The following is a 13,059-nucleotide window of genomic DNA, read 5'->3' on the forward strand; positions in this document are numbered from 1 at the left end:
ATACACTTGAACCGCGAACACTTGAATACCGCGCCGTTTTGTCCCACATTTGGGTTGTTTGGCTTCCCATACATGGCGGAACATGTGAGAGACGCTCTGGATGAACGCGCACTTTCACTCTCTGACAGCAGATGGCGCTAAACTGCAGAAATAATAATAATAATAATAATAATTCATTTAAATGCAGCTGTTGTAATTTGTAAACACCGTCCTTCGGATGAGACGTTAAACCGAGGTGGATGAGGAGATACCCCCTGACAATGTAAAGCGCTTTGAGCGCCTAGAAAAAGCGCTATATAAATGTAATGAATTATTTAATGAGCTAACGAACTAAGACTTGTATTTTTTAAACAAAGATTAATAACTTCTGTAGCAAATGTAGCTATTGCTCATTGTGAATGTTAATGCATTAACTAAGGTTAACTGAGGTCTTATTGTAAAGTGATACCTATTGGTCTTTATAGTTCTTTTGCACTTTAATCTGTGTAAAACTTTTAACTTTTAACAAATTTTTCCGTATTGCTTTATTGCATTTAAATTTTCAGTTATTTTTGTTATAAGAAAAATGTTATTAAACCTGTTATACTGTATTATGACAGTACTTTTTTAAACTAAATTTCAATACCGTGATAATACAGCATACCGTGATAACAGCATCAGCAATTAATTGCAACATGAAAATTTGATACCGGCATATCCCTAGATGAGTGTAATGAACGTAATCCAGACATACAGGTACATCTAAAAAAAATTTGAATATCATGAAAAAGGTCAATATTTTTTGTCTCTCATTTCAGAAAGTGAAACCCATATAATTTATAGATTCATTACACAGAGAGTGAAATATTTCAAGCCTTTATTTCTTGAAATGTTGATGATTATGGCTTACAGATAATGAAAACCCAAAATTCAGCCTCTCAGAAAATTTGAATATTGTGAAAAAGTTCAATATTGGAAAGTCATGGTGTCACACCCTAATCAGCTAATTACCTCAAAACACCTGCAAAGGTTTCCTGAGCCTTTAAATGGTCTCTCAGTCTGGGTCAGTAGGCTACACAATCATGGGGAAGACTGCTGACTTGACAGATGTCCAGAAGACAGTCATTGACACCCTTTACAAGGAGGGTAAGCCACAAAAGTTAATTGCTAAAGAAGCTGGTTGTTCACAGAGTGCTGTATCCAAGCATATTCATAGAAAGTTGAGTGGAAGGAAAAAGTGTGGTAGGAAAAGGTGCACCAGCAAGAATTTGGGGGAGCTTCACAAGGAGTGGACTGAGGCTGGCGTCAGCGCATCAAGAGCCACTACGCACAGACGAATCCTAGACATGGGTTACAAATGTCACATTCCTCGTGTCAAGCCACAGACAACGTCAGCAGCGTCTCACCTGGGCTGTGGAGAAAAAGAGCTGGACTGTTGCTCAGTGGTCCAAAGTCCTCTTTTCAGATGAAAGTAAATTTTGCATTTCATTTGGAAATCAAGGTCCCAGAGTCTGGAGGAAGAGTGGAGAGGCACAGAAACCATGTTGCTTGAAGTCCAGTGTGAAGTTTCCACAGTCAGTGATGATTTGGGCTGCCATGTCATCTGCTGGTGTTGGTCCATTGTGTTTTCTGAAGTCCACAGTCAATGCAGCCATCTACCAGGAAATTTTAGAGCATTTCATGCATCCTTCTGCTGACCAGTTTTTTGAAGATGCTGATTTCATTTTCCAGCAGGATTTGGCACCTGCCCACACTGCCAAAAGCACCAAAAGTTGGTTAAATGACCATGGTGTTGGTGTGCTTGACTGGCCAGCAAACTCACCAGACCTGAACCCCATAGAGAATCTATGGGGTATTGTCAAGAGGAAAATGAGAAACAAGAGACCAAAAAATGCAGATGAGCTAAAGGCCACTGTCAAAGAAACCTGGGCTTCCATACCACCTCAGCAGTGCCACAAACTGATCACCTCCATGCCACGCCGAATTTAGGCAGTAATTAAAGCAAAAGGAGGCCCTACCAATTATTGAGTGCATAGAAATGAACATACTTTTCAGAAGCCTGACATTCCTGTTTAAAATATCCTTTTTTTACTGATCTTATGTAATATTCTAATTTTCTGAGAGACTGAATTTTGGGTTTTCATTATCTGTAAGCCATAATCATCAAAATTTCAAGAAATAAAGGCTTGAAATATTTCACTGTAATGAATCTATATAATATATGGGTTTCACTTTCTGAAATGAGTGACAAAAAATATTGACCTTTTTCATGATATTCGAATTTTTTTAGATGTACCTGTACTACATTCGTCATTATCACATGACCAACAAGCATCAGTTGAAATAGTAGGTTATCCGGGTACTTTTTGCCTACTGTTTTATGAGTACTGGGAGTTAGGACATGCTACTCACTTTCACCTACTACATAGTAGGGATTTAGGCATATTCAGATGCAGCCCATTTTGTTAAAATGTGTGACACGTTAGTGGATCATGTTCATGGGTAGTGTGATAATGAACTGCATCTGTAGTTACTCTGCTGGGATACGGGGGCTCTGATGTCATACATCCACTAAAGCGGCTCAGAAAAGTTATTTCCGAGAGTCAGCTCAAGCAGCATTCGAGATGCCACGCGCTTTGATATTTTGTATCTAATGCTGTGACATTTTGAACTGTTAAAATACTTTACCATTAACTACAAGCCTATACACTATATTACTATTATAGTCACAAATAAGCCAGACACTCACCTTGCAGACTGCTGCTTTGCCACTGAACTCTTGTCCTGTGAATTGTCCCTTGAGCGGAAAACACCGCGGAAGACCCGTTATTCCCCATCAATACACTTTTTGATATCTATTCTAACTGAATCTAACGCAACCGAATCATTCAAAAAAGCCGTCACAGAGATGTCTGACCTCGACAAAGACTACAGTGGATACTGCGGAGGAAAACCATGCAACCCGCCTAAATTCAGTTTGAAAGCTAAACACAACTCACACGTGTGTGTTTGTGTCTCTCGCGAGCTGTCCAATCGCTGTGTCCGGCTCCTCAAACGCTCCTGACAAATACGGCCACTCCCGCTGGCGCGAGGCTTCGGTAGGATGTGTAGAAATGTCCGGCTGGTGGAAAATGTTCTAGGTAAGGCGCCACGTCCAACAATTTTAGCATGCATCCGATCCCAGTATGATTTATCCCAGTGTAACAAAGGGAAAAATATGAAGACTTGAAACATTTGAAATAAAGTTAATTGTTTTACTAAATTCAAGATTAAGTTTGAGTTAGATTCTCACAAGACTATTTTGCTGATAAGATCAATTAAAACAATTTTAAATTTTCATAAGTCACAATTTATGTATGCAGTGCAAAAAATGTAAATAAATGAGAAGAACTTGATTGCCCTGTTGAAAAAAACAGCATTTGCTAGTTAGGTATGTTTTGACGCTGGGATGCTGGTTTAAGCTGGTCCTTTGCTGGTTTAAGCTGGTCCTTTGCTGGTCCTTTGCTGGTCCTTTTGCTGGTCCTTTGCCAGCACACGACCAGCAAAGGACCAGCTTAAACCAGCAATATAGTTTATTATATAATTAAGTTTTTATATATATAGTTTTTTTTTTGTTTAAAAAATATTATTATTTTTTTTTTTACTTCGGTCAAATCAAAAATATATGTAGAAGGAAGAACGTTTACTTAATAACGCCAGATGGCGCTCTTTAATCGTTTTTGGATCTTTAGTTACATTTATGCAATACATCTTTAACAGTCATGCCCTGTCTGGACTGTCAAGAAATGTATAGACCTCAGCCAAAAGTGTATCCTACAGATTTTTAATGCCTATATATAGACTATAAAGTAAATGTAACTGTAGCTGTAAGTAAAATAATTTTTAAATTTTATATATTACAGCAATATGTTTCTAAACATATGGAACAAAAAAAACATTAGACCCCTGCTTTCTATAGACATTGAGAATATAGTACACAAATATCAGAATATTTCATTTCAAATCATGGACTGTGTAAGCAGGCCTTCTCAAGCACACATAGCACATATTCCTTCACCCTTCTGCATCTTCTTACAAACACAGAAGCTACATGTAACCAGGTGAGCAGTTTCCAAGGGCTATCATTTCTAACCTGTTGCTAAAATGAGAATTAAAATTTCATTGTAAATATTGTTTTCAAGCGTTAAAGTCTTTAGGATCAGTTTTAAGATCTTGCACACTCTATACTGATTTTAGACGGATTGTATTACCATACCAAAATGAATTCTCATATCTCATTCTCATTATGATGTGACATCAGAGCAGCTCCTCAAGCTGCTTTATTATGACACACAGAGACAGATAACAGTAGCATTAGACAGAGCTGGATAAAGATCACCTACAAACGAAATAAAAACACGTAATTTATTCCATCTGTGATTTATACTCAACACAAAACATTTAGCAATAAGTGACCTTTGCTCAGTTCCACTCAGTGTTATGACACCCACTGTGACAACAAACCCCGCTCTTTATCATTATACTTGTTTAAGGAAATAAAATACATTTATGCAACGAGACAGATAGTGACTATTTAATTATGTGAGTTTATTTAGATGTAGACTTTTTACATATTTTGAAGAAAATACTAGGTATACCAAACTGCTGGGTGGATGCAGGCAATTGTTATGTGGTTTCTAGGACATTTTGTGCCGCTGCGAGGGTGTTCTGGCTGGTTGTTTACTGGCCCAAGTCAAAAGAGGCCACTCTCAAGTCTCTCTGATATTTTGATCCCTAGCTAACCATAAGTAACCATGAGCAAGAGTAATTAGCAAACAGAAAGTGTTTTGTGTTTGTTTGTTGGTTTTTGCTGATGAGAGAAGATTTATTTTGATGACTTATCAGTGATGGGTGCTTGGAGGTGGCCTTCTCTACCCCTTCCCCCAAAGACTAATGAACAACCACAAAAGCAGGCCTCCCTTTCTTCACAGGCACAAAAGATCATTCTGGACACTGAAGAGAGCATATGCCACTGAAATCGGCTGGATTTCATTGGTAAACAGCATTTAGCAACAGTCCCCTATATGACCATATTATAAGTTGTGTACTATACTTATAGTTGTGCTGTTTCAGCCTCACCAAACGCTGGCATGATGCATCCCGATCATCAAGGAGAAGGTGCTGGATGAATACTCTGAATAATACCAGTCCACATTCTGGCTTGTGATGCAGCCGGCTGGATTTCGTTGGTAAACAACATTAAGCAACAGAACTGAGCTGGATGATGACGTCGCTGAATCTTTGAAAGCTGACTTTAACTGGAAAATTGACTGTTTACTATTGTCCTCTTTTGAGAGATTTACGGCAGATTGAATTTTGTTTGCATCATTGAAACATTATTTTCCTGTAAAGCTGCTTTGACTCAATCTGCATTGTATAAAGATATAAATAAAGGTGACTTGACTTTTGTTTAGTTGTTTTTAAACAACAAGTAGTCCAAGCACTGTACCTCAGTGCAGGGTTAATAGCATTAGCTAAAACTAAAGCCATAAAAGAACACTTATATACTGTAATATACAGTATATATGGCCTCCTCATAATCTCCATCTCCACTCTCTCTCCTCTCCACCTGTAGCTGGTGTGTGGTGAGCACACTGGTGCCGTTGTGCTATGGCTGCCGTCACATCATCCAGGTGAATGCTGCACACTTGTTGGTGAGTGAGGAGAAACCTCCTGATATGACTGTAAAGAGCTTTAAGGGTATAGTAGTACATAAGAAAAGCACTATATAAATGCTTCATTCATTCATTCATTCATTCATTCAAGCCTAAAATAAATAAAAGCAAATGTAACACTTTAGTATGATATCAATTCTCACTATTAACTCACTATTGTTGTTTATTAGCGTGCATATTATTAACCTATTGGTTGTTTATTAATACTTATAAAGCACATATTTTGCATGACCATATTCTACATCCCTAATACCTAAACTTAACAACTACCTTACTAACTATTCATAGGCAGCAAATTAGGAGTTTATTGAGGCAAAATTGTAGTTAATTGTTTGTTAATAGCGAGAACTGGACCTTAAAATAAAGTGTGAGCAAACTAAATAAACTAGAACATAATAAAAACTATACTGGCTTATTTATATAAAAAATTAAAAAGTAGAAGAAGAAAAAAAAAAAAAAACATGACAAAATTACTCAAGCATTAACATTTAAATTAAAGCAAAATATAAAAATAAAATGTAATTAAAATAATTAAAACCTATAATAGTATATCAGTGATAGGCTACTACACTGTATAACCTGCTTAAACAACTTGTATATTCAGTTTTATGGCCTTATTTGAATTACACTACATAAAATTATTGTACTTTATTGAGCAATGTTTTTTATTCATTAACGGTAATAAAGACTTTTCAAATGCTACAAAATTACAAAAAAAGGATAAATAAACTATAAAATGTGCTCATAAAATAAATAAAAAACGAATCTTATTTTTGGTGACTTAAAAAAAAAAATTCCCTTAGTAAATATGTGTGTGTACTCTATATGCAAGAGCACGAAATATTACACTTTCCAGTTTACTAGATAGTTCCATTACAAATATCTGTACATTTAAAAAATAATTTGTCACCCCACAGAACTATTGAAGTTCAAAATAGCAAAAAGCATTTAAAAAGGTGGAAAACAAAAGAACCACTTTATTATGTGTTTTAGTACCTAAAACATACGTTCACTTGTAAATGCAAATTTTGTAAATGCACATTTTTATTTAAAATCTTTGAGAAAAGTTCATGCACATATTATTTACCCGAACTCACTGGTGCATTATAATCCAAACTGCCTTTTATTCAAGGCCATTATCACTGCCAATGTTGTGCTAATTACAAAGCCACCATGATTGAGGTTTGTGAAAACACTCCACGCTGCCACCTTACATGACACAAAGGATGAGGCACAGACAGACTGTGCTTTGCTGAACACTGAGTGTGCTTTAGTCGTCACACTTTTCCCAAACGCCTTGCAGCTGCTCCTATTGTGGTCCCTGAAGGGTTTGAGCCGAGCCCATACTCCTCTGACCACCCCTCCTGCTGTCTGACAGCCCTTAAATGAGCTCATCGAGACCCCCAGTTGCAAACACTGCAAACAATTGCAAACATTGTGACCACAAAGCATTCCTAGTGCAGGATTCCAGTGCACACGCGAGCACAGGTCAGAATGCCCCAACATGTCATGGTCAGGGTGAAAAGGGGATTGTTCAGATATTTTCCCAGCAATATTTGAAACGTTCAAACGGGCCTGAATTTCAGTTCAAATAATAAAGTCAGCTGCATTTGTTTGTCTAGTGACCCCTCTTTAAGAACAGAAGGTGCTCATCTGTCTATAAATTGAAACATGCAGTGACTCCAAAAAAGTATTTGGACACTTTAGTCACTTAAAGATGTTTGAATATCACTGCATTGCTTCACAAACTGCATATGCATCTGTATATTATTGTTTGTATGATCAATATGAAGTTAAAAGCACTTTGTAATTCTGTGTAAACCAAAATCTTATTTTCAAGTCTAAATTTTTTCTCAATCAGATCTGTTTCTAAAATATCAACGGCAAGGCAACCTTGTTTTTATGTCATATTAACATTGTCTCAGGTGGTATGATCAGTGGACAGCACTAAGTTTAAATGTAAATGGAGTCCAAAACAGTTTTTGTAATTTTATCCATTACACTAAAACAAGAGTTTTTAACTTTGTCACTTTAAAATATTACGAAAAGCCTGAATGTATGTGCATGACTTTTTTGGTTTGCCTCACATAAACTGAAATGACCTAGAACACACATGCTCCAGGAGAATGTTCTTTATTTCCCCTTTTTATGACAGATTTTATATGAATAATAATTTACTTTTGAAATAAAGGAGTATGTTTGCTGTGGTATTGATATTGAGAATCCCCAAATGTCACTGGTATGTTATCAAATACTGAAATGTTGGGACAACCCCACTTGGACACATTATTGTGAAGTGTTACTGCCTTGATTATTATTGCAAATTAAACATCTATCTAATGTAATGTAATGTAACTTCAATTTGCAAGTCAGAATTACTGCACATAAGACTGCGTGTATGCAAAAAAAGTTTATTGTCAGCAACAAGCATCACAAATATATGAAAAAATATAGCATAAGAAATATATTAATTTAGTCAATAAATAGTCACACATATCAAAACAGCCTTGCAAGAGTCATTCCTGTTAGTAGTGCTTTTTGGAGGACTCTTACCGGACTGACAACAGTACAGACACATGAGGTATTCTGTGTTTGTTTACGGACAAACAAACATCTTGATGAATCGGATTGCATTCTAAAAAGGCATGACAGGCTCATTGTTTCAACTTCCATTGTCTTAAGGCAGAGCCTACACAGAACTACATTCACTGTTCAAAAAGAAAAAAAAAAGTAGCAGTACACATTACAATTAGCACCTTCACGTCTAACAGCTGCCTATCTCCACACACTCCTCTCCTAATAAAAAAAACATAATAATAGTAACACCATCAACATAAAAAATGAAAACAATCCCTGAGCAACCTTTAAGACACGGGGCTTCTTTCGATGCAAAGAGACAACCAAAAACCTGATTATCAATAGGCAAGAGACTCATGAACAAATTAAAACAAAGCAACAAAAAAAAAGTCAATTAAAAAAAAAAAGGAGAGATTCTCATGGAGGTGAAATGGAGTGTTTCAAATTGGTTTGTGTCACATCAAATTTTCAAAGGTTTTAAGTCAAGTACGGACCACAGTGTTAAAATGCTAAAACACTCTGGGGGAGCTAGGCTTCATCAGCCATCCCCTTACACACACAATAGTGAACAATCATGGAATATTGGCGGCAAAACGGGAATTAAAAGATCCTGAGCCTTAATACTGGTTAGATCACCTCAGGGATCATACAGTCATCATATAAATAAAACTCTCCCCAGTCAAGAGGTCAGACCACTTTAAAGAGTCCGTCTCAGCAGGAGGGCGAGGTAGTGATGGGACTCTGCAGGAAGGAAAGAGGGCTGGCCACTGTGTGGATGGGGAAATTGAACACTGTGCTGCTTTTGCTGATGGCGGGGCTTCCTGCCTCCGAGGAACACGTAGAGGAGGCAAGCACTTGGGATTCAAATTGCAGAAGCTGTCCCATGAAGCTAAAGTTGGGCGAGATGATGCTGCGCCGCTGTTTGACAAACTCAAAGGCCTCTTCAAGTTTGACGCGGTTGGTGCGCATCAGATAAGCCAAACAGATGGTAGCAGAGCGCGAAATACCCGCTTGGCAGTGAACGAAGACGCGTCCACCTTTATTCCGTACAGAATCTGTGGGGGGGGGAAAGGAGTGTACTGGTTAAAACTCAATTAAACCAGCTCAACCTTATCAGCAGTTTCAACAGCTTCTCTAATCACACATTTACTTGCAAATTATACTCTGCAGGTTTGCTAATCAAGGAAGCCATCTCATTAAAGAAAAGTTAAACTAGGCAGGGGTTCGAGTAAGAGGGGAAACACCCCCCGACAGGCCTGAATACACAATAGGGGGGTTGCAGCATCCCTGCTAAGTGCACGGATCTGATAGGAGGGCAACAGAGACCCAGAGACACTCGCTTTTGTTCAGGCTAAACAAAGGATGCAAAGCATTCAGACGGAGCCAGTTGCCCCATGAAAAGATCAGGTCACAGCCTGGTGTTATTTGAAAAGGGGGCACCTCTTTAAACCGGATGAGAGGATGATGTAAACCTTAGTGGCTGTCAGGCCAGGGACGTACAGCTGGTCGAAATGGAGGGAACTTTTGAAAAACTGAATTCAGACATAATGGGGGTTGGGCTGGGAGTCTGCCTGCCTGCCAAAGCTGCTCATATGGTGACATCTGTTCCCTATTTCGTAACAGGGGTTTGAATAATATCAGCGAAAAATGATACTCACCGATAAATTCGATGGCTTCATTGAACCAGGAACTGATGTTGGCTTTGTGGTTGTCCTCAACAGGAATACTCTTGTACTGATAGTGGTCTTCAAAGTGGTTGGGGCAGTTGGAGGAGACGTTAATAAGGGCTGTGATTCCTAGCATGTCCAGCATGTCTTTTCTGGAGGCGTGATAAGCACTGCCTAAATATAAGAATGGCAAGATTTCTACAGGGCCACCCTAAAGAATAAAACAAAGAAAATTAGTGGACAAGTTCACTCGTAATGATCCAAAACTAGTCTTATTTACAGCACAGCTGCTTATTTAAAGAATATGTATAGGTTACCTGATCATACAGAGGGGTTGCACATGAGTTACAGGAGGAGTCAGCAGGGTTTGGATGGCAGCTAGAGCTCAGAGGTAAACTCAAGCCTTGTGGGGGAGCTGGCTTTGTGCACATTTCAGGAAACTCAGAGGAAAACGTCTCGAATCCACCTAAAAAACAGTAAATTAGAAATCATTATTTTTAACAAAATTGGAATTCACAAGCGTCTAATTGTCAAAAGCTTAAGAAAACATTTGGTCGCACTTTTAAGTACACAAAACATTCACAGTACACGAGTATATGGAATGGTATTATAATAAAATAGCCCCAAATATAGTTCAAGAAGAATCTTTTCGTACCTTTAAGAAGGAATACACTTGCTCCACATGGATTGCGACACAAAGCGTTCACGGCCAGCATTAAAGTCCCGTCTTTCTTAACTTCTCCCATCTCCAGACTGCGGTCATCCAGGAACACAACACTCTGGTATTCCCCGGACAGAAGCCTGTTCCTGGTGTCCTCGTTGGGTACAATGTGCTCCAGCCCCAGGCCCCCTCTGGCCCTCCGGCGTACTATAGTACTGAAGCGCACATTACTGGAACCCGATATATGAGACGAGCTGAAGGAGAAAAACGAGCGACAGTCCAGAACCAGACAGTCCGGATCATCTCCCTCCAGCAGATCACGAAGCGAGGCCGAGTCGATGGTGGACACTTGCATGATGACCATAGTAGAGAATGATAGCTCTAAATACATACAGCGAGATAAACGATACGAGTCCGCGCGCTTGAAAAGCTCTCTCTAAAGTCCTTTGTTCGAGAGTTTGATTCAAAGATAGTCCGTTGAGCGGTGCTGAAATTCGAATTCTTTTGTTTCCAATTGAAAACTCGCTAGTGTGTTTCTTGACTTGTTCTGATCTGAAAGGCTCTGAGCGACGGTTATATACTGACCTCCCTTGCTCTCGTTGAGGGACATTGCGTCAAATGCTCCGCCTTTCTTGGCCCCTGGCCCGCGAGAATTCGCACGTACGTCAGTGTTATCTGAGCCTGCCAAAGCCAGTCGACCTCTAGACCAAAGAGACTGGTAATGTGGTCTGAGAGGTGTCACTAAATTTGAGTGTTAGTATTGATGGTGATGATTGTTGTTGTTGTTGCTGGGATGGTGGTTTAGGGGTTTTGAGTGACAAAGTTTCCTCAGAAGTTGATCTTTGATCTTAGACCCATTTATCAGCCAGGTCGACATTTGGCCATTTTGAGACTATCAGCATTGGCCAATAATGTTGCTGTTTTGGCAGATTAACACATTTGGTAGTTCCCTCTCATGTCAGTTCCAAACAGGGCATAAAGTGGGACACTTTCTGATCATTTATGTAAATATAAATTAGTTTTAAAATATGTTCCAACCGGTTAAGATATAAGAATGGAATTTTAAAATACGGAGGAAGAATATGCGCACATATATAATAATAAAGAATAATCTTAAGCGTCCCACTTTACAGGTATTCAGCAAACAGAAATTGATGAGAAATATTTGAGATCATATTGCGATCTCAGATTACTGGGGAGTTTTTCTCATGAGAAGTATGAGTCTAAAGTAACATTTTAATCTCTTCATTTTATGTCGTTGTTGACTATAGGGAAACAATCACGATATTAACAATTGTTTTATTTATTTATTTATTTCTGTGATGTTAGTAATGCTTCCTGTATTATCATCTCATAACAATCCAATAATAGTTGTCAAACATAAATGAATGTATATGTTATTTCCATTATATTATTGTTTCTTGTGATTTCTTAAAAACGTTCCTCTTCAGATAAATAACAAGATAATTAGTGAACCTGTCATTGTACTCATAAAAGTTTATACTTTGTTTTTATTGTACAGGAGTACATAGTGTGCAATGCCGTGAGAGCAAAGGGAAACCATAAAAGTTAATCACTGTATAGAAACTTGAGGTCAAGTAAATTTCCATCAGCTTGAAACACAAACCAAGCATGTATATGAGGCCATGGTGTAGGAGATCTATATTTTTAAGATAATCAACATGTTTCGACCAAAAAGTCAGTGTACTTTAGTGTACCTTAGGTTGTCAGAGTTTGAATATTTTACAAGGTACATCCATTACATGTAATTGGCAACTATTTTTATTTATTTTCTCTGTAATGTGATGTTTAGTTTTGGTTAACCTGCTACCATATACCACATTCCTCACAGCAATGAGGGCAAAATGTGTTGCTATGGAATTGGAGTGCAGTGTTTGCGAGTTTGTTCAGTGGATCAGTTTAGACATTTTCCATAAATAATATAAATTCCATAAACATTTTAATGTGACAGCCACAATACTTTACAAGAAGCAAAAGGACATGTAAGTCATGACATCAGTACTGTATTTCTGATACTTGAGTCAGGACTTGTGGAGGATTTCTGTACAAATAATTTGTCGGACAGAAAAAGCAAACAGATTTACTATTAAAAACACAGATGAGTCAGCAGAGAAATGCAAGCCACAAGATCAGACTGTAATGCCCCAGGAAGAACATTGTGTACTGCATACATGAGTTACAAACTTTGCATGCATGAGAATGGCACAGCATTGTTCATACTAACATTTAAATATGGAAATGTTCTCTGATATACGCTTTACAAAAACAGTTGTTTGTAAAACATTTATATCTACTATCTAAAAATTATAAAAGCACGTTCTGATTGTTAGAAAGGGAAGTGAAATAGTATGACAAATGAGGCATTTCCTTGGTGTAGCAAGTAAAATATACCAATGTCATAATAACGGACCATTTACGGACAGAGGTGCTTCTGAGCAAC

The 13,059-nt window shown here is 38.0% G+C and overlaps 1 protein-coding gene across 1 annotated transcript; it reads right to left on the reverse strand.

Annotated features, from left to right (window-relative positions):
- Window positions 1-8,329: 8,329 nt before the first annotated feature.
- Window positions 8,330-11,165, reverse strand: LOC107558048 (dual specificity protein phosphatase 1-like). Its single transcript, XM_016241656.1, has 4 exons — window positions 10,593-11,165; window positions 10,255-10,403; window positions 9,929-10,148; window positions 8,330-9,325 (listed from the first exon to the last, which is right to left on the reverse strand). The coding sequence occupies exons 1-4, from the start codon at window positions 10,987-10,989 to the stop codon at window positions 8,982-8,984; spliced, it is 1,110 nt and encodes a 369-aa protein (XP_016097142.1). The 5' UTR covers window positions 10,990-11,165; the 3' UTR covers window positions 8,330-8,981.
- Between the last annotated feature and the right edge of the window lie 1,894 nt (window positions 11,166-13,059).

Source organism: Sinocyclocheilus grahami, unplaced genomic scaffold (genome assembly GCF_001515645.1).
Source record: "Sinocyclocheilus grahami isolate Dianchi unplaced genomic scaffold, SAMN03320097.WGS_v1.1 scaffold630.1, whole genome shotgun sequence".
Classification (NCBI taxonomy): domain Eukaryota; kingdom Metazoa; phylum Chordata; class Actinopteri; order Cypriniformes; family Cyprinidae; genus Sinocyclocheilus; species Sinocyclocheilus grahami.